General features: G+C 36.1%; 1 protein-coding gene across 1 annotated transcript in view; it reads right to left on the bottom strand.

Moving 5' to 3' along the window:
- GFRAL (GDNF family receptor alpha like) overlaps nt 1-19223 on the bottom strand; it is a 55636-nt gene extending 36413 nt beyond the window's left edge. The window contains 5 exon segments of the mRNA XM_004772416.2: nt 263-593; nt 1420-1476; nt 13147-13327; nt 14812-14939; nt 19202-19223. Of these exon segments, the coding sequence (XP_004772473.1) occupies nt 263-593; nt 1420-1476; nt 13147-13327; nt 14812-14939; nt 19202-19223 (719 nt within the window).
- Between the last annotated feature and the right edge of the window lie 4399 nt (nt 19224-23622).

Here is a 23622-nt window from a genome sequence, read left to right as displayed (position 1 = left end):
ATAATTATAATAATACTATTTCATGGCTACCAGATCCTGACACACTGAATTCACTTATTCCAAAAACATGTTCTGCATTTGAATTTCAAAAAGACACTACACATGTACCCCAGATTGAAAAATACAAGTCGTCTGGCTTTGTTTACATCATGTTGGATGAGGGTGGGAACTCCAGCTAATGTAATGAGATCAAGTGTTAGGACTGGACTGTAACAAATAAGGTGCCGAAATAAGAAAGTAAGGTATGCGTGTTTTTACTCACCTGCATAATTCATCATTTCGGCAGCTGTGAATTACATCGAGGCAAGTAGGGGGTGGAACTATGTTCACTGCACATGGCTTGCTGTGAAGAGCTTCTTTGGATTGCTGACAAGGGATATCAGATTGAGCACAGTCACAAAAAGCCAACATCTGGGCAATGTTAAAAGGCATATTCTGATAGAAGAACCGTATGGCTGCTTGGCAATGTTTCACATCGCACAGATTTCCATTTGCTGAGCAAGCTTTAAGGTAAGGGGCCAACTGTGTGTTACAGACCATATCCCCTACACACGCCTCTGCCACTTCCAAACAGGACTGGATTCCTTTGATTCCTGAAAGCAAGGATATGTCCAGGTCATGGAAAAGTAAACACAAATCTGTACATACAGAATCTGCAAAACACTGAGAAGTCTATGAGCAAAACGCAATGATGTACCAATGTGCTACTTGGGGCCAACGTTACTTTCTCCGCAGCCCTCCCCCAAGAGTTAGTATAAATTAGCAGTGGACTATTTGAATCATCTTTCATTTATACTGGGTACATATTGTGATCTAGAAACCATGGGGAGTGTGTAGGGCTAAAACTGAGTGGAAAAAAAAAATCTTGAGTCCAAGTTTCTCAAACACAAACAATAAATCCTCAGAAATTGCATTTGAGATCTATAGCTTATGGTGAGTTCATGGGCTCAAATCAAAATGATTTTTGTTCTGTTGCACCTTTTATTTTGGGCAAAAATCTTGACTAAAGGCTCCACAGAGTTATGTATTTATTCTAGCACATAAAGATGTTCATATTCTGGAAAACACAACTACATGTGAGTGCTTCCACAACCCCCCCCAAACATATATACACAAAAACAGCCTCAAACAATTAACTTATGTGATCAAAATACCTGTGAAATTTAACCAAGATCTAGTCTTTGGTTTTAATTATAATGTATTCCTCAGCATAATTGTAAACAGAGGATGGATAGGTGAAACAGTTACTTAGATACATGAATGGAAGAAATACAGTAATTTTGTTGCAATATTAGACTAGTAAAAAACCGCAGAATTCATTTCATATTGGCATATCTTTAAGAAAGCTAGTAACTATGTTTTAAATTATACTGTCTAGTATTTACAGTGTAGATAAAAAATACAATGTATAAAAATTACCCTGATAGGGAAGAGTAGTTAGATTCCACTTGGATTGATTATCCTCTTCCATGTTACCTAGAAAGAAAATAAAGAGACTAATTCACTAGTAAACAATTTTTAAATTTAATAGAAGAATGTGGGTTACATTTTTATTTTATTTTGTTTTATTTTTTAAAGGATTTTATTTATTTATTTGACAGACAGAGATCACAAGTAGGCAGAGAGGCAGGCAGAGAGAGATGGGGGAAGCAGGCTCCCCGCTGAGCAGGGAGCCTGATGCAGGGCTCGATCCCAGGACCCAAAGGCAGAGGCTTTAATCCACTGAGCCACCCGGCGCCCCTGTGGGTTAATTTTTAAATGAATAATCAGGAAATAATCTATTTGAGCTCATGTAACACTTATTTAACCCTTGATACACAAAATTAGTTTAAGAAAAACACCCCCCCCACACCCCGAAATATCAAGTGAGTTAAATAGCCCTGCTCTGAGGATTTAGTTACTTGAAGATTTAAACAAATGCTGACAATCAGACCATGTGTACTGAAGTAAACAAAGAATCTGGGGAGAAATTACAGAAGCAATATTGTCTGAATTAAAAAAAAAATCCTTCCTAGTAGAGTCTTAATTAAATTGAAATACAATTTAAGGATGATTTGCACCTCTGATTATGTTAGTCTCTTAGAATTTCTAGGAATTATAATCACAGAACTAGAGAATTGTGTTGATGGAAGGGAACTCTCTGGTCAGCTACTTCCAAATCTTTCATTCAAGAAGTATTGGCTGAGTCCCTACTATGTACCCAGTGTCAGACTGAAGACACAGATATATAGTTCCTGTCCTGGAGCATCCACAGACTGGCACAGAATACAGAGATCTAATTAAAAAAAAAAAATCCAAACAAAATATAAGGAGTGTGAATAGACATTTGCATAAAGTGATAGGGGAAATAGTATGATCAGATTTGCATTTTAAAATAAAATTGAATTGTTGCCATTGACTATTAGGATAGTGACTTCTGTTATGATTTCATGATTCAATTTGTCCTTCATTGAGCTGCCTGCACAGCCTCCCTTCCTGCCCATCTGCTGCCCATAAAAAGAAGGTATAAGCACAAGAAAATTCTTTTTTACCCCCAACTGGGTCCAGAATCTGTTATTTTCTCAATTTGCTACCACATTGGCCCAAGATAGCATGCATTTCTCTGTTGACCTCATCTAGGCCATGGGCTTATTTATCATCTATAAGTGAATAACCACCCCCCTTAGACTTACACCTATTCTACAGATCCCATTTTGTTGTGTCATACACAGAATTTAGACAACAATTCCATATGTGGGGCTGCTAAATTTGATATATTTACTTGGGTATTTTATATCATTTTTGACTTAACATGTCCCAAACTGACCTCTGACTTCTCTGTCCCTTACTGAAGCTTCTTCCTCCTATGGTTGTTCTTGTAGTAATTAATGAAAATAATGGCAGCCGTATCCTTCTAGTAAGTCAGGACAAAAACCTTGAACTCAGCCTCCATTTCCTTTTTTTTTCCTTCCATCCTCACATGGTTTGCTATTAGCAAACTATATCCAGAACTGACAACTTCTCACAGCGGTCCATCATCTCTCAATTTTTCTCTGTCATTATAAACGCTTCCTAACTGGTCTTCCTACTTGAGCCTTTGCTTGTCTTCCAGTCAATGATCAATTAAAAAAAATCAGGATTATTCTTTTAAAAATAGGAACAAGATCATGACAATCTCTTAATGAAAATTCTTCAGAAATTTTCTGTATCCCTGAGGGAAAGAGCCAATGACCTAGAAAGTCCTACCTGATCTTGTCCTTGTTTTATTTCTGATCTTACCTCCCACACTCCCATATTCTTTCTTCTACCTATGTGTCTCCCCTTAGCTCTTCCTCAAACCTCCAGACACAGGTCCAGTTGAAGGCCTTTAACTCTCCATTTCTCCTACCTTAACTGCTCTTTTCCCAAATATCCATTAGGTTCATTCCCTTACCTCTTTTAGTCTTTGCTCAAACAGCAACTTAAGAGTGCAACTTCCTGGCTATCCTCTTAAAATTACAAATCACCCACTCAGACCTCTTTTTCCCCCTCTGCTTCAGTTTTCTCCTTAGCACTCACGTTGTTTAAAATATCCATCTTATGTGTGCCTGAGTGGCTCAGCTGGTTAAGCGATCGCCTTCAGCTCTGGTCATGATGATGGAGTCCTGGAATGGAGACCCGCATCAGGCTTTCTGCTCAGCAGGGAGTCTGCTTCTTCCTCTGACCCTTTCTCATGCTCTCTCTCTCTCTCAAACAAATAAATAAAATCTTTAAAAAAAAAATCCATCTTATGTCATTAATCCTTCTAATTTTCTCTTTGTCCCCATACTGGATTCTGTGGCCCAGTACTAAGACACCCCCCAGGCTTTCATTTCCTCGACTGCAGAAAATTTGGTTGGGTGATGACAGAAATCAGTTCCTTTCTAGGCATTGCCATCATTTGAAGAAAGTTGCCACAGATAAGGTGACAGATTTTCCCAGGGAACAGCTCATCCAGAAGGACTAGCCCCGAGGAGTGGGGCAAGGATCATGTCCCTTTTGTCAATGTTCATTCCATGCCCAAACTTCCTGTGGAATAAACAATATTGGTTGAGGCAGCTACTCTGTATTTCAGCTTCTCCCTCCACCTAATCCTGTTTTCTTTAGTTCCTTCTAGCTTCTGTTCCTAAACCCTCAGCTCAAACACATCTTTTGTGTGCAAACCTCTGTCTCAGAGTCTGTTGCCTGGGAAAATGATTCAAGATGCTCCTCAATGTAGAGTGTAAACTCCTAGAGAGCAACAAGTTGTGTGTTTCGTTTGCTTTTCCTCCAGGTCTGAGCACATGGGCTAAGACATGGTGGGGACTCAAAAGAAAGATCTATTAAATAAATAAATAAGAGCATGTAACCGCAATTTATCTATTTCTTTAATTTTTGAAATCTCCTAACAAACAACAACTTCAACAACAAACAACTTCTTGAATGAAGGCCAGGTGTTTGTTTTGTTATTGTGTTTTGTTTCTTTAAATCGTGCTGTATAATACCTAGCACATTTAAATGTCTCATAAGTATTTTCCAAATGAATGAATAAGTGAATACAATTAACATTATGCTAAAACCTTTTAGCATTTGCCTTGCTTGCCTCTTAATAATCCATTTTGGACAAAGTCATGGCATTCATTTTTTATTTTTAATTTCCTAAGAGAAACAGGCAGAAATGACAAAGCAGGGATCAGAAGTTAAACATTCTTTAATTAATATACGTTCCTAAGTTCTTCTTTAGAATACCAACCTGAAAAAAAGTCCTGTTTGAATCCATCTTCATAGTTGTCACTGAAAGCTGAAACTTGATTCATCTGAGCATCCTGTATACAAATGTCTTCAAACAAACTTTTCCAAATTTCAGTGCACTCTGCTTTTGAAGGGTCGTTGCAATGACAATTCCACAATATCGTTTCTTTCAGGCTTTCTCTTAATGCAGCACACAGGTAGCCTCCATCGAGGGTCTTGCATTGTTCTGATTCCTTCCCGCAGGTTTTCTTAAAATTTTCATACAACAGAGAGCAATGTTCTGATTCTTGGCAAATATGTGCTGCTATGACACAGTCACTCTCTTTTCCAACCATTACTGATGTGTCTTTCTGAGGCAGCCATTGTGTGGTATTTGACTGTCCAGCCAAATGTAAAGACAGAGCTGATTCTTCTTTAATTAAAATTTTAAAAATTGACAAAAAATTAAATAAGTTCATTTACTTGTGATATTTTAATGTTTTACATAAAGTATATAAACTTATTTTTTAAGGCATATTATTTATTTTAGAGACAGAGATGGAGACAGAGTGAGTGAAGGGAGGGGCAGAGGGAAAGGGAGAGAGAGAATTCTCAAGCAGACTCCACGCTAAGCACAGAGTCCTACCTGACGCTCAATTCTAGGACCCTCAGATCATGACTTGAGCCGAAATCAAGAGTCCGGCCCTCAAATGACTGAGCCACCCATGTGCCCCTAAGCTTATCTATTGTCTTTCAAAAACCATTAAAAAAATTTCAAGAGGGCTACAACAAATGATCCTGAATTTCTAAAAATTAGAACACGGATTATTGATAGTTTATATAATCACATAATGGTAATGCTCAATTGCTTTGGATGACATTTGGTTCTTATTTACTTTTGTCCAAAGTTTCATTACATTTTGATGATGACTGGTAGAAATCATGTGTAACTTAAGATACTTATAAAATAATAGATTATTTCCCTTGTATAAATTTTTAAAGATTTTTTAAAATTTATTTATTTGACAGAGAGAGATCACAAGTAGGCAGAGAGGGAGGCAGAGAGAGAGAGGAGGAAGTAGGCTCCCTGCCTAGCAGAGAGCCCGATGTGGGACTCGATCCCAGGACCCCGAGACCATGACACGAGCCGAAGACAGCAGCCCAACCCACTGAGCACCCAGGCTATATGGATTTCTCTTTTCTACTAGAAATGTACTCAAACTGTTTCTCCACCTTTTTAAAAAATTATCATTTTCCTCTTAACAAGCATTTTTAGACCTTTATTTTTCTAAGTCACCAACCTCCTTGTAAAATTTTAATTCCACAGATATAGTGTATATCTGTTTGGGAACTGGATGAATATCTCTGATTTAAATATAATAAAGAGTAAAAGATTTTTTGCCCAACCCCATGCACCAGTTTTCATCCCCTGGAGGTTTTATTCCTCATTGAGAACACATGTTCTACTAGATAGTTCCAACAAACCCATAATTCTATGAAAAAAAGAAAAGATGAGATGAGAAAAACAACTTCAACATGAGACTCCAAGTCAGCTTAGCATAGGCTTTATGATGTATACTGTCTACTTCTAAAACATCTTATCTTCTGAGGTACTTCAAAAAAGATATCCACAATAAAAAAATTCCTTGACCCTACCATTCTTCCAAAAGTCTTTTTTTTTTTTCTTTCTTTCTTTCTGGAGTATATGATCTTAAAAAAAAAAAGTTTAACTTTTTTTTGTTAAATTATTTTTCTTTTACCTTAGTTTCTACAAGACACCCTTATACAAGACATTAATTCATGATATGAAAATGTTTACTTAATAACTGCTAGGGCACCCTTATAAGCACTAGTCTAAGTCTAGCCTCTGTAATGCTGCATATGTTTGAAAACATACACTACTATAGCATTTTGCACATTTCTCAAATAAATCAGGCTCCTTTACTAGAATAGAGGCCATCTCTTCTATTCCTTTTGGCTAGCATGCTTACATCCATAAGATACATCTGATTTAATGCTGTCCTCATATAATTAGTTCTATTACACATTGGTAATTATATATTTTGAAATAATCTGTAAACCTGTCTATATGTTCTATCAAACTGTCTATCTAAATCTTTCTATTTATATATTTAATTAGCTGGGCTAAATGAAGTAATATGGCTAAATGTCAATTTTACTCTACTATGTTTTCAGCTATCAAGAGCTGGGACTGTTTTAGTCACCTCTTTTTTTTTTTTTTTTTAAGATTTTATTTATTTGAGACAGAGAGAGTGAGAAGTTGCAGGTGGGGAGGGGCAGAGGAGGAAGGAGACCATTTCAAGCAGGCTCTCTGGTGAATGCACAGCCCAATGTGCAGGGCTTGTCTCACAGTCCTGAAAGCATGGCCTGAGCTGAAATCAAGAGTCATAAGCTTAGCTTAACCAACTGAGCCACCTAGGTGTTCCATGTTTTATTCAGCTTTATATCTATCCTTCAGCATTTATAAAATGTCTACACATATTAACGAAATAATAAATACAGACAGACACATGATTTAGGGTCTCAAAAATATGTTTAACGAATTTAAAGTACTTACACGATATTCATTGGTCATTTACTAAGTATCAGGTATCAGGTACTACACTGGGTACTTTATCATATTAAGAAAAAAGGAAAGAAATGCTAAAGCTGATTTGCTCAAGAAGTTTACAAGATATCAATGAAGAATAGAAAAATACATGCCTATATATGTTGGGGAATGTTTTGAAAGTCTAAAGTGGGGAGAGAAGGAAGAAGAGTGGGAAGGGGACCAACGGGGGAGTAGGGAGGGACAGAGAGAGGGAGAGAGAGGGAAAGAGAATAGATCATGGCTTGCTGGACTGATGATCAAAGAGTCTAGGAGGGTACCATAGTTAAGATAGGATGATTGATAAGATTTTAATCATTTCATTTCTCACTCTAAGCTCAATGAAAAGCAATCAGCTAATGCTTCCTGTATCCATAACAACTAGGTCTTGTCCATCATGAAGTGCATTTGTGAGGCTATGTCAGTGTTCTCTTCTACAATGTTTTTATATTCCTGGCTTATCAATATTGCCACATAGTTGTCTTTAGTAAGTGTCTATTGTGTGTGTAGGGGGAATGGGGGGGACTGATTTCAGTTTAACTGATTTAACTTTGTATGTACCTGTTGACTGGTAACTATATTTTTTTAAAACCTGGTGTGATTAGAAGTGGCTAGAGAGATAAAAATTAAGTTGTCTTGTCATGGTGAAACAAAAGTCAATAAATATTTTAGTATTTCAATATGTCTTCATTTCAGCCTACTTCAGTCAAAAACTAGTAAAGACCTATTAATTAGCTAACTAATCTCATTTTGGGCTCTATCATTTTTTATGCCATCTCAGCATTTCTAACTGTTGACTATTTTCTCTCTATCCCTTTCATTGACTTCAAAAACTCTTTCTGTAGTTTTTTTCCATGTCTTTGAAATCTTTTTTCTCTTTAACTAGATCATGAATGTCATTATCAAAATCTTTATATTGTCACTTTATAGCCTTTATAGGCCAATCTTATCTTCCTTCTTATGGCTTTATCTGCTTCTTATAAACATATAACTCCAAAACCTGTATGTCTATTTAATTTTATCTTTTTGTGTGTGTGTCTATTTTAGATTACTCTCTTCAGGGCAAGATCCATGTTTCCATATGCAAACTAGATGACACACATTCCTTCAATTCTTTTTTGAAATTATTTGTATCATGTAAAACTTAAAACAAAATGTTAACATTCCTAACAGGAATGTTCCAAAGCACGCTACAGATGCAATGTCTCCAAAATATTACTCATCATCTCTGTCCCCAATCCTGTACTTTATTGCTTCTTCCCTATCTCAGTGTATCACGGTATCCTGTCCCAAGCCAGCAACTTGTAGAACATACTTCATACCTTTCATACTCCTCATATTCAACTGTCTCCAATGCCTATCAATTATAATTCATAAACATAACTTACTTTGGCTTTCTCCTCATAGTCCTCAGCACCAATGTGTTAGTTTAGGCATGCATCACCTCTCTCCCACGTGATTTTGATGACCTTTTAATTGACATCCCTGGCCTGCATCTTTCCCTCCCCTTTGTTCTGTCCTTTGCACTCCTGCCAGTGATACCCTTTGAAAAGCTGATTCTGCATTCCTCTGTTTAAAATGCATTAAGAGCTCCTTGCAATAACAGTTTGAAGTCTAATCCCTTTAGAAAGATCTCTAAGTTCAGCTTTCCTCCTTCTTAGAACATCTGGTTTCTTTCCAGCATCGTTTCCTAATACTGCTCTGTTCTACAGATCAGCTTCACAAAGGATTTGTTTCTCCTCAAATGTGTTCTGCTTCAATCTATTTCCTCTGTATAGAACATCCATGTTGTCTAATGAGCCAAATTAACCCAAAATCCCAAGTCTGTCATTTCTTCTATGAAACCTTCTGAGTCACCATTCTTTATTCGTCTATAACTTCAAGTACTTTGTGAAGGAGAGAGAGGGGGAGAGAGAAAGAGAGAGAGAGAGAGAGAGTGTGTGTGTGTGATCTAGCATGTTTCACATTGAACAGGTGATCAGCACTTACCATTTTAATTAAGAATTGAACTAAAAGTAAATAATAAAGGTACCTTGGAAATCCTCAAACATTTGGAAATTAAACAATAGTATTATAAATAAACCATGAATCAAAGAAGAAGTCACAAGGGAAATGAGAAAACATTTTGAACTGAATAAAAATGAAAATACAACATACTAAGATTTGTGGATGGACTAAAACAGTACTTGGGAAGGAGATTTATATAATGAAATGATTATAGGAGGAAAGACAAAAATCTCAAGTCAATGATATAAGCCTTTATCTTAAGAAGCCAGATAATGAGGAGCAACTGCAAGTCAAATCAAACACAATAACCAAAAATAATGAGCAAGACTGCGAGACAGAGAGAGACAAAGAGGGAGGAATACACAAATTCATCAGTGTCTGAAGGAAAGAGAAGATACCACTGTAACACCTATAGACACTTAAAGGACAATTTGGGGATAATAAGAACTTAGCAGAGAGATAGAAAAAGGTAAAAAATAAATAAATAAAATGGAAACTCTAAAAACAAAAATTCAACATAAATCCAACAAATGGGAACATTCACTGAAAGATACGAACTACCAAACTCACTCAATAAGGAATAGGTAAGTGAAACAGTCCTATAACAACTAAACACATTGAACATTTTAAAGCCGTCTAATAAAAAATAGCCCAGGTATCTGCACTGGTGAATTAAATCAAACATTTAAGGAAGAAATAATACTAATTCTTTGTATCCTGTTCTAGAATAAAGAATAGGAAGAAAAACTTCCCAGCGCATTAAGAAACCAACATTATTCAGACAATAAAATCGAGAAATACACTACAAGAGAACAATATTCCAATATCCCTCATGAACATAAATTAAAAACCCTTAATAAAATATCAGCAGATTGAATCAAATAATATATAAAATGAATAATACATCATCACTGAGTAGTATATAGCCTCAGAATAAAGGGTGAGAACAAATGTTCACAAATCAACAATAAAATTCACTATATAAAAGAAAAGTAAAACATAATCATTTCGATAGAGGCAGGAAAAATATTTGCAAAATTTAACATTTGTTTATCCATTCATGATAAAATCTCAAAGCTAACTGGGATATAAGAAGGAATTCTTCAGCCTGATAAAGGGAACCTGCAAAGGACCTACTGCAAAAACCATTTCTCTGAAGACAGATAAAAAGCAAGGATGGCCACTCCCAAGGATCCTATTTAACATCATCTAGGAGGTTCCACCCAGAACCATAGAGCAAAGAAAAGAAATAAAGGCCTACAGATTGGGAAGGGAGAAATAAAATTCTGTCTACTCACAGATACGAATATTTAGATCTATTCGGACAGTCCTATAGATTTTACCAAATAAAAGATACATAAGAACTAATCAGTGAGTTGAGCAAGTTACAGGATATAAGGTCCAGATAATATATCAATTTTATTTTGATAGGTTCTCTATACTCAATAAGTCACTATTTACAACAGCATCAAAAAATGAAGCATATTTGCATATATCAATACAATGTAAGAATTATATACTGAAAACTACAAAATATGATAAAAGAAATCAAAGAGATCCTAAATGAATGGGCAGACATATCATGTGTCAGTTCTATCCAAACTGATATATAGTTTCAATGTAAGCACCCCAAAATGCTAATTTTTTATAGAACTGACAATTCGATTGTAACATGTATATAGGAAGTCAAAAAATAGCCAAAACAATTTTTAAAAAGAACAAAGTTAAAGGAATTATACTACTTGATTATAAGAACCCCCATAAAGTTAAAATAAGTAAGACCATAGAGTATTGGCAAAAGTACAGAAATACAGATTATTGAAATAGGATAAGAACTCTAGAAATAGAGCCACTAATATACCACCCAAATGAGTTTTGAAGGTGAAACTCATAGTCTCTTTAGCAAATGGGTTAGAACAGTTGTTTATCCTTACAGGGAAAAAAAAAAAGGAAAAAACAAAAGGAATCTGACCCATTGTTTGTACTAAAATCAAAAATTAACTCAAAACCTAAACTACATTAATTTCTAGACCATATGAGAAATATTTCTGTGATTTGGGGTTGGATAAAGATTTCTTAGATGCAACATCACAGGTATTATTCAAGAAAAAAAGTTGGCATCTTGCCAACTGGGTGGCTCAGTTGGTTAAGCAGCTGCCTTCGGCTCGGGTCATGATCCCAGCGTCCTGGGATCAAGTCCCGCATCGGGCTCCTTGCTCAGCGGGGAGCCTGCTTCTCCCTCTGCCTCTGCCTGCCACTCTGTCTGCCTGTGCTCGCTCTCCCCCCCCCTCTCTGATAAATAAATAAAATCTTTAAAAAAAAAAGAAAAAAGAAAAAACTGGTTATCATTAAAGTTTAAAAAGCAAAAGACTTCTTTCTGGGGGAAGATATTCCTAAGGAAGTAAATAAAAAGACATAGAGGGGAAAACATTGTTTCCAGAACACATGTTCTGATAAATCCTATTTGATACAGAGAAGCAACTCTTAAAACCCAGTAAAGAAGCCAAAACTCAAATTTAAAATGAGCAAAATTTTGAAGAGATGTTTTACTAAATAATGTGTACAGATGACATGTAAGCACATGAAAATATGTTCAACATTACTATTATTTAAGTGGAAATTAAACCTACAATGTGAGACTATTAAATATATATTAGGATGACCCGCAAACAAAAACAAGTAAAAATCAAAATCAAGTGCCACTGAGAATGTGGAATGACTGAAACTTTTATACATTGATGCTTACATCAAATTTGGAATATAGTATGGAAGCTCTCCATAAAGTCAAACATACACTTTACCATATAAACCAACAATTTCTTACCCAAGAGAAACAAAAGCTTCTATTTGTAAAAATCTTGTATGTGAATATTTATAATTTCTAAAAATCTGGAAACAATGCAAATCACTTTCAATGATGAATGGATAACCAATGTGTGGTATACAATGGACTAGTACTGATAAAAGAAAAACTTGTACATGAAACATTGGTGAACCTCAAATGCATTATACTAAAAAAAAAATCAGGCTCAAAGGCTACATGTTATATAATTCCATTTATGTGAAATTCTGGAGAAAGCAAAACCACGGAACAGAAAATTGTCCAGTGAGCTCACCATGTATGATTTGAGAGGTGGAACAATGATAGATGAGAGGGAAATGGGATATTGGAAGAAATGGTGTATTTCTTAGGAAATGAGAAGTTGACTGTGAAAGAAGAGGCAAGGACCCCATGACAGCATGTGCATTCCCAAGCTGACCACTTTTCAGAGAGCACAGAGGAACACTGAGGATCCAAGCATTGATCACTTTAGAACTATTTTATCCACATATCCCTTTGAGAATCTTTATGAACTCTTAAGGACACACGCAGAATACTTTGATGGCCACTACCTCAGTGTCGGCCTGGCTCTTTGAACAGGCAGTAAATAAATGCATATTAAATGATTAAATGATCCTACCGAAAGGCAAGTATAATTCTAGATACATGGTTATATTTTGGAATTTCTCTAATATCTCTAATATCTTATTTGTCTTCTATCATTTAGATCTTGTGCAAACCCCACAAATACATGAATTGAGCAAGTGAATCTATAATCCTAATGAATTATAATTGAATGAAGCTTGCAATTATGGTTAGCAACTTCAGAAATATGTTAGGTACTTACTGAGATCCACAGCTCACTGAACCTTAAATTACACAGAGAACTGATCAAATTATCAAGAAAGGAGAATTAATTAAATTACATAGATGTGGTTAATTTTGAAACTCTACTTTTCTTTTTCATGACTGTAAATATTTCTGTATAACAATTTATTGTTACCTGATTCATTGATGCATGGTTCTCCAAGCAATTTGTTAATAGTACAATAGAGGTTATCAGTGCAGAGACAATCTTCAAATTGGAAATTACTTTCCACCAAGGACTGGATGCTCAGGTTACAGTTTGATGAGTCTTTCATCTTGCAGAGGTTACCTGGGTTTTAGTCAAACATATAATATTCCTGATATTAATCTGAATATTGTCCTATCCCAAATGCTTTTAATGTATTAATCTGAGTAATTCATTATTATCATAAGATTTTTCTGGGGTTGTTGCAAGAGGTCCACAGAAGTGACTTTTTAAGCACAAAGTTTCTTTTTACTGACTTTCTCCCTAGCATTTACTTTCTAAAATAGATTAAATCTTGCTGTATTTTAAAATGACTTTGTCCCCACTTAGAATGCCAATTTTTACTCTTCAATAGTAATCAAGGCTGTCCTTATATGAGGTGATCAGAATGATCTATAATCTTCATCACTCTGTCAGTTTAGCTATTTTATTTGCCATTTGTCATAATATTCTATTTTATTTTGTATGTCATTCTAAGATTATAATAACAGACATGCAGGTGGCTCAGAATTTACCATGAGAAACGAAGTGGTCCTGACAGTAAGCACTCAGTAAATATTATTGAATAATGAATCTTTCATAATTACCAGTATTTCATTTTCTGCTTTAATTTACAAAGCCATATTTATCTACCCAACAATTTTCTTTACTCATTTTTCTGAATAAAACTACTTGAATTCATTTCATCTGTGTATTTGAAAATATTTCTATGTCAGCTTCATGCATGGGATAATTATGCAAATATTACTGCAATTCACTGAAAATGACTTGCTATTTGTATACTGAAATAAATGTTATAATTCATGACACATTGAAGTAATATTTTAAATTGCCTTATGAAATATAATAAGAAGCTTCATCATCAAAACCAATAAGAAATTTTTTTTGTCATTGTCTTCTAGTCTCATCTTAAAGTTACTGTGTTACTTTGAGCAAATTATGCCTTTAAAATTCTTTTCCTGAACTGTAATAAGAATGTTGGGTTAGATAGCTGTAACTGTCTTTGGAGTTCGAACATTCTCAACACTTTGGGACTTTCCTCAAATATTTGGAATGTAGGACAAGTTAAAAATAAAAAAAAATATTTTAAATTGTTCTTGACACAGTTGGAAAGGAAGATAGCATATCTTCTGCAAGAAAATAAAATGTGAATTACAACATGTGTAACAGGTATTACACACATACAAACAAGTAACAGTGCTTTTGATCATCACAAATGTTATTTTTCCTATTTTATCATTGAGATATTCACTTGTAAGCAAAAAGATATTTGAAAAAATGTTGTCATACTTCTGACAAGCATACATATAATTATAACATTGCATGTGGTGATGTAAGTAAAAAAAAATAAACCAAAAAAAACCCTGAAGTCTTCCATAAAGCTACCCACAGTGCAGTAGGACTCTTGAGTTTTTGTAACCACATTTATTAATAAGCAAGTGAAGGTAATCATTGGAATATCAAGTCTGAGTTAAGTTGTTTATAGAGCAAAGCTAGCTTAGTTCCCAGGATAGTGACAGAAAATATCCAAATCTATTTTTATCTCAGTAAAAGGAAATAATTTGAGTATGGTTTCAATAATATTTTACCTGAAACGTTGCAGGAATCTTCCATTAGTCTCCATGCATATTTACACCCATTTGCATCACTTAGGCATTGCTCTCTTAAATACTTGCAATCAGTCATTTGGGGAGTGGATTCATGTTCCAAGGACAGTGCCATAGCTGAAATAACAACAGTAACAGAACAACAACAGCAGCACCTTGGCAATATTGCAGCATGGCATTTGTTTACCTCGAAACTAAGTTATTGATGATAAAGAGCAGAGTTAATAAGAATACAATCTCATACAATCGTTACAAGGGTGGAATGGCTCTTAGCTTTAGTTCTAGCTATAGATTTGTGTTTCTCCTCTAGAAGATTCTTCAATGAAGAGTTTACACTTGTGGGGCGCCTGGGTGGCTCAGTGGTTTGGGCTGCTGCCTTCGGCTCGGGTCATGATCTTAGGGTCCTGGGATCGAGCCCCGCATCGGGCTCCCTGCTCCGCAGCAAGCCTGCTTCCCTCTCTCTCTCTCTCCCTCTCTGCATGCCTCTCTGCCTACTTGTGATCTCTGTCTGTCAAATAAATAAATAAAATCTTAAAAAAAAAAAGAGTTTACACTTGTCCTCTCATTTGATGCCTTTTTGTGCCTCAATTTGTATTTTTATGACTTACTCTATTGAAACATCTCCTTAAACTTCTCTATTCATCTCCAAAACGTCAAGCTTCATAGTTTCAGGACTTCATCTTGCCTACTTTTATCACTGAGCATTTTGTGACCATTGCCATTTCCATCTTGAAACTCTCTCTTCCTTTGTCAACCCCCTCTTCTAGTTCTCTTGATACTTATTCATTTGATATTTTCTGACCATAGTTAGAATTCTTCCCAGGGTCCTTGTCTTTTTCTGGTAAACTATATTTTTAGCTTACTGTCTGTCCTCAGGTTTTTCCCATTCTCATTTCATACATTCTCTATGTTTATCTCAGTAAACATAGAGAAACATACCATCCTAATTTAACTAAAACCTCTAGATTGATGATTCTAAAAAGCATCACCCAATCCCATTATTTTTCAGTCTTCCAGTTACATCTGTTGATATCTCCACCTAAACATTCCAGACACATTTCCAGAGTACCCTATCTTTCTATCATCACCACTCCCGGGTAGACCACCCCGCTCCAACAATTTTAGCATTTTTGTAAGTACCTGCACTAGAAACCTTGGATTCATGACAGACTCCTTTTTTATCCCCAACTTCACTCTCCTATATTCATTTTTGCATAGTTTTCTGATTCTCATTTTGAATATCTGACCAACTCACAAATTATTCAACGTGCCTCCAGTTTCACTTCACTCACATAGGTTATTACCCCCCCCCCAAACCTGCCTACTGTACCATTCTAGTCCTGCCATTTCTCTGCTTCACCCTTTGGATGGTTCCTCATAGCATAATTCTCATATTCCTTATCACATGCACTGTGGGGAGTCCTTGGACATTTATAGTTTCCCAAATGCTCCATGTTGTCTTGTACCTCTGAGTATTTCGTCCATGATTATTAGTAGGGACTCCATTTCTTTTTCTTCTGGAATAGTTGTTGTTTTTGTTTTTTTTGTTGTTGTTGTTTTGTTAACACTCAACACAATGATCACCTGTTTTATGGAACACTTCCCTGACTTCAATACTCTCTGTTCCTTTATCCAAATTGATTTAACACACCTCATTTGTTTTGCGATCTCAGGATTTCCCCAACCATAGCTCTACTGCTCTGTAATAAAAATATGTATTTACATGCTTGTCCACCACTGGGTTCTAGGTTTTTATTAGATAGGCATTAGACATAATTCATAATCGTATCCTCATCATCAAACACAACACATTATCTATGTATATTGACTTAAACCAACTTTAAAAGTTAATCATGAGTTATAAATAAGTAATTGACACTATAATAAAAATAACATCTTTCAGATATTTACAAGTTATTTTGGGTAGAAGAGAAGTTTCCAGTCAGTTTTTCATAAAGTAGCAAGGCTAACTTAGTATATTGTTCAAATTACCTGAATTGATTCTGCAAGCATACAAACTGACACTTGATTAATCAATCCATAGAAAAATATGGGAACTGCAATTGAGTTATAGAGACAATATATTAACTATAATCAAGACACCTTAATATGTTTCAGAGACAAATTATTTGGATTTTTAAAAAGATGATATTAATTATGAATCACCTGTGATAATGCAGAGTTTTATAAGCTTCAAGTAAAACCTATAATCTTGTCTTTATCTTAGCTCTTCCAAATCTTTTCTCTTAAGGAGAATCCAAGACAACTCATAGGATCATATGCTCTATTTGCTGGGTCACTGCATTTGGAGATTAGGCCCAAGGGTATGGTTCAGTCACAGTTTTTCCTTGTTGAGGGCTACAGTGGAAATTGACATATCAGCCTTCTGTTTTTTCATGTGTTCATGGATAGCCGCACCTAACCAAAATCCTGTCCTAGGTTAGCAAGTCTAAAGAAAGAGAGTCCCTTTGATTTTGGCCCAAAGTCATTTGTTTGAATCCAGCTATGAAAGACCCTCTGGTATGTTGTGTCAGAAACTCAACTTATAAGAAATCAGAATTTTATTTGACATTGATCATTACATTTTGTGAATAGTTCCCTCAGAAAACTTATAGTTGATAGTGTTCTGGATATACCATCAAAACATTACCAGTACCTCAGTCTAGTGATGGGTAATGTATTCTATGTATTATCTTTCCCCAATTTATTTCATTTTCTTCCATATTTAAAAATTTAAGTCCCTCTTGATTGTTTATTTTACATGATTTTCCACACCTTCTATTTGGATGAAATACTGAATCTACTAGGAAAACCATCTCAGTGATCTGGCCCAAAAGAATGAAAATAACTTTAGCTTTCCAAAATTTTAGTCATTCCTTACTATGATTTGTAGTCACATATTTAATCCAGGAATTTTCAAGGATTCTCTTGAAATGCTCAGTGAAAAACAAGATCTGTTTTAAAATAGTAAAATGAAGAATACTGTACATAATATCACCCTCTTAAGGCTTATCATGATAATACATGTTATATTTTAAAAATTCACTATGTCCCACATTTCTTTGGCTATAAAACTTTCCCACATCACAAGACCTACTTACTTAGAAGATGTTAAACAAGTATGGGAATACTGGTTACTACCAAATAGTACAATTTTGACCCTAACAATATTAGAAGTCATTTCCTTCCTTCATGCAACCTAATGCCAAGGTTAATTTAGAAGTGAAACTTGAAAACAAGCGGCCATCCTTGCTTTTCAACTGGGGCCATAATGAGGTTGTAATGTATTTTGTGTGTTCTGTTTTATTGTTGCCTTATCTACAAAAGTTAAAGTTTCTGAGATTTGTCTTTATACCTAAGAATAGAAATAAGGAAATATTAAAATAAATACAAGAAGCAAAATATCGGGCTAATGAATATTATTTAAACTAAAGAAAAAAAACCTGAAGATATATAAAAGATTCCATTCCTTCTTCCCTTAATTTTTTTCACTTGATTTATTTTGATTCTCCTTTTATGTTCAACATAATTTGAAATAACCTTCTTCATTTTCATGCCCACAATTATGTTTTTAATCATCAATAGCTATTAGTGTAGAGTAAGCAAAAACTATATTGGCTTTGTTTTAATGAATGGAATATTAATATTCAGCTATAATAATAACTATCTCTTTCCTGAATTCATTTTATAGATTCTACTAAATTCTGAAGAAAATATAATAGCTTCCCCAATGACACATGTAGTAAGTAGATCTTTGTGGATTCTACTTTGAGTATAAATGAATTATTTTCTATCAACATCTTACAATACATTCACACTATCCAACACAAGAGGGATAAATCCAAACCTTATCTCTAGCTCACAAAAATTGACTGAAATGTGAAGCATCCGATGGGATGTTGTTTTATTCTTCAAAAGGACTCCTAGTTTGTAAATATTAATGCTTTAAAATTAAGAGAACTAAATGATAAATTAATCTCATTTTAATTTAATTTCAAAGAAAAATAGATAATTTGAAATTTGTCATCTTATAACTTATAAATAGATACTGGACGGTTTCATTTCTCAAAGACTCTATTATATATGTGAATTCCATAAATCCCAATAAATAACTCCAAGTAACTGGATTATCTTACACAATAAGAGAGAAACAACCTAAGAGATTAATGTGATTCCTGCAATACAGAAATGTGTTTTCTACAATAATAAGTGTACATTTTTGAAACAGTTATAAACCACCTTAAAGTATACATTTGTAATTGATACTTCTTACTATAAACCCATTAGTTTAATCAACAGATAAGTCAGATAAGATAGCTTTCAGTTCATGAAGAATTGGTGTTACACATCCAGGTAAACTAGAAGAATGATTTACTTACCAAAGAAAATGAAGACCATCATGCTGGACAACTTGGGGATATTCACCTGGAAGAAAGGCAGATGTGTTCACTCCAACCACTTCTTAACAGTAACTGTCCAGATAAGGCTTCAGCTTCTGCTCTTGCTTCCTGAGAGCATTACTGATTCAAGTCAGCTTCCTTTGTCACCATCTCCTCACAAATCCTTCCTGAGCTGTGAACTTTCCTAATTATGTCCAAATTCAATTATTTTCTTCTGAGCATACTAATGTCGGATATTAGGCTTCCAAGAAAGCCCACAAGCCAGATACTAAGAAATGATACATACTCAGCACATTTATGAGAAACGTTTCATTTTCCCTTTAACTAGAATGCTAAACTGTGTAAAAGGCTCCCAACTGTACCCCAGAAACTTCCTAGGTGCTTAAGTATCCTCAGTTTCTACTTCATTAATTAGCCTCATTACAGCAATTTTATGTCCTCTGAGAATATGGAAAAGGAGAAAAGTGATAAGCAGTGAGGTAGATATGTGGAGAATTCAAGTTCCGCTGGAATCAAACCAGTGTGCTTCATCTTCCCCAATAAGAAAATGTCTCTCTATGTGCCACACATTCCAGTATACTTTCAAATTGTACTGCTTCAGCTGCAATTCCCCAAACCCACCAGAGACAGTGAAAGTGTAAGAAATGACTCCTTGTAGGGGCACCTGGGTGGCTCAGTGGGTTAAGCCTCTGCCTTCAGTTCAGGTCATGATCTCAGGGTCCTGGGATCGAATCCCACATCAGGCTCTCTGCTGGGCATGGAGCCTGCTTCCTCCTCTCTCTCTCTCTCTCTGCTTGCCTCTCTGCCTACTTGTGATCTCTCTGTGTTAAATAAATAAAATCTTAAAAAAAAAAGAAAGAAAGAAAGAAAGAAAGAAATGACTCCTTGTAACAATGCAGAAATTCCTGGCTCCCCTAGGAAGGTAAGCATCCACTTGTGTTCATCACTTGAAAACTGTTTTACTCCTAGCTTCAGTGAGAGACATTGTTATGTTCTGAATATTTATGTCTCCACACAAGTTCTTAGGTTGAATATCTGACCCAGTAAAATGATTATATGCACAGGCAGAGCCTTTGGGAGGTACGTAAGATGTCAGGGTGGAATCCTCCTGAGTGAGATTATAAAAGATAATGAAGTCTTATAAAAGAGGCTGCAGAGAGATCCCTTTGTTCCTTTCCCCTGTGGGGGTCCAGCTGGAGGACACCAGTTACAACCCAAGAAGAGGGTCCTTGTGAGGATGTAACCATGCTGGCATCTTAATGTCGGACTTCTGGTCTCCAGATCTGTGAGAAATAGATTTCTGTGGTTTATAGGCTACCAGACTATCGATTTTTGTTATAGTAGCCTGGATGGATTGGATTTACCTTGTATTTCATCCTATTCTTCCTCACAAGACCCTAGAACATGTCAGCTCCACTGGACCATCATGAGGCTTCCACTTTTAAAACACCTGAGACCTTTCTGTTATGGATCCTTGGAAATACACAAGACTGTTTTGGCAAGAAATCAGGAGAACACAGGTGTGGATAAACTACTATCTTGAGATGAGACAGAAGCATTTTGTGTCCACAGTGACACAATAGAAGAAGTGTTGTTTCCAACTGCTCATGTTTGTTTTTCACTAGAGAGAAGTTACAACGTATTTCAGTTTCAGAATGCATAACGGAAAGACAGACCTGGGAGTCCAACGAGTTGAAATTTGTTTTTCTCTATAAATATAAACAACTTTGTCCTGGAAGGTGTTTATATTTACTTACTCCTCTGTAGAATGTTCTGATTGTATCCATAGTTGCCACATACGTTAAGTGTGCATATGGGACTTACTTATATCAGCGATCAACGAATGCCTATTAGGCTACAGCCAGTGACTTAATTATTTAACAAAAGAATTATACCATACGATTATTTACTTATTTCCTTGTAAAGATACTGAGTTATGAGCACCTGGGTGGCCCAGTTGGTTAAGCATCTGCCCTAGGCTCAGGTCAGGATCCCAGGGTCCTGGGACCAAGCCCCACGTCGGGCTCCCTGCTCAGTGGGGTGCCTGGTTCTCCCACTCCCTCCCCCTGCTCATGCATTTTCTCTCTCTCTCTCTGCTCAATCCATCTCTCAAATAAATGAAATCTTTTAAAGATACTGACTTCCTAAACTTGTATTATAAACTTTACTGAGATTATTGTTCTTTTCGATGTAGGTCACCTAAAGCTGGCTAAAGCTAGAGAGAGATTCAGTGGCTCTGTTGGTTCACAAACTGCCTCCCCCACACCCAACAGGGACTGCAAGGAGAGCCCAAGAAAGAGACAGGACACTGCAGACTGGTAGGCAGCAGGTTTAATAAGCAAGGGAATTTACACATGAGGCTTTTCTCCAGAAGCCTCAAGATGAGTAGATCTCAGCATTGCCTGCTAGAATCTCATGGAACTCTTACCTGGATTCTGTCATGTCTGTGGTTCAGAGGATCTCAATCGCACAGTTCTCTCTCAGCGCTGCATCCTTGAAACATCTCCCGTGGTGGGAGTCGTAACCGTAAACTGCATTCCAAGAACAGGGAGGGGTGAGGAGCTTCCTATTGCCTAGTTTCAGATCTCTCCGGTCAATTGGAGGTCATGTCCTCTCAATGACCTCCTTCAACAGGCTCCCACAGTTGAAGAGTCCAGGGCTAGAATTGACTTCGGGCATGTTTTAACCTTGTTTTAGGGCCTGAGTGTTTCCCCCAACCCCACCATGTTTCTTAGCTGTTTCCTTCTGTGTCCACTCCATTCTTAGGCAGCTTCTTTCCCCTAAAAGGGAAGAGGACCATCAGGCCTTTGGCGTACATCCTTCTCTCTTCAAAGCCAGAGCTGGCAGTGTGATTCTTTTCATAGTAAGATTCTAGATTTGAGTCACATCAGTCTCATGCCCTTCCTTCTCACCAAGTGGAACTGTACCAAATATCCAGTATCACAGATACAGATGGGACTGGTCCTATTCCAACCACAGAAACTGATGGTAGGAGAGGGGTGCATCACCAAGGAAGTCAAGGTATTAGAAGTCAAGTGAAGGGATCTGGGCAGGAAAAAAAAAATCTCATCAAAGCATCTAAATTCTGAATTAAATCAGGGCAACCACAAGAAAAATGAACTAATGAAACAAAGGAAAAGAATACCAAAACACAATTTCTTGCTCAAGAAAGGTGATTCAGTTATTACTTATAGAATGAAATGATACCCAAAAGCTAATGTTAAGATACACAATGAATGATGCTAATCTTGGCCAAATAGGTATAGCTGCTGAGGTCTAATACTTACGGGTAGAGAAAACATCTGTGCCAATATACCTACTCATCCCATAGTAAGAATCAGGTGTTTCATAATCTGAAGCAGAGGTTTTAAGCATTTTTTGGTCATTAGTTCCCTTCCTCCATAGAACTCTCAGAATATTTTTACAGGAGCACCTGGGTGGCTCAGTGGGTTAAGCCGCTGCCTTCAGCTCAGGTCATGATCTCAGGGTCCTGGGATCGAGTCCCACATTGGGCTCTCTGCTCAGCAGGGAGCCTGCTTCCCTTTCTCTCTGCCTGCCTCTCTGTCTACTTGTGATCTCGCTCTGTTAAATAAATAAATAAAATCTTAAAAAAAAAAATGAATATTTTTACAGGTACACATTTTGTTTTAAAGGATTACAAAAGAAAGTAATCATATTGAAATATATTCACCGGGCACCTGGGTGGCTCAGTGGGTTAAGCTGCTGCCTTCGGCTCAGGTCATGATCTCACGGTCCTGGGATCGAGTCCCGCATCGGGCTCAGTGCTCAGCAGGGAGCCTGCTTCCTCCTCTCTCTCTCTCTCTGCCTGCCTCTCTGCCTACTTGTGATCTCTCTGTGTCAAATAAATAATAAAATCTTTAAAAAAAAAGAAATATATTCACCAAAATATATTTTTATTTATCCATTTATTTATTTATTTATTTTGCTTGCACCAAAATATATTTTAAAACAAATTTGTGAGAAGGGTGCCAGGGTGGCTCAGTCTTTTGGGTGACCAACTCCTGATTTCCCTTTGGGTCATGATCTCGGGATCTTGGGATCAAGCTCTGTCTCTACCTCCATGCTCAGTGGGAAATCTGCTTCTCTTCTTCTCTCTCTCTGCCCCTCCTTCTGCTTAGATGTTTGCTCAACTGTATGAACTTGTTCTTTAAGATATAAATAAATCTTTAAAAAAACACACTCAAATTTATAAGAAAGCAAAAATTTTTAATAGTAAATACAAAAATTCGTGGGGGTAGTTTCTAATAATACTGTAATTTCAGTTTACTGACAACCATAAATGCTAACTTGAGATATTTTCTATAAATTCAATGTCATATAAAACAATCTGTCATTTCTACCGGTGAGAAGACAGCACAAGAAGTACTGAATTTCAAGAG

The sequence above is a fragment of the Mustela putorius genome, unplaced genomic scaffold (genome assembly GCF_011764305.1).
Source record: "Mustela putorius furo isolate JIRA1106 unplaced genomic scaffold, ASM1176430v1.1 tig00003983_pilon_pilon_pilon, whole genome shotgun sequence".
Lineage (NCBI taxonomy): Eukaryota > Metazoa > Chordata > Mammalia > Carnivora > Mustelidae > Mustela > Mustela putorius.
The sequence above is the reverse complement of the archived record's forward strand: the minus strand, read 5'-3'. Positions and strand labels throughout refer to the sequence as shown.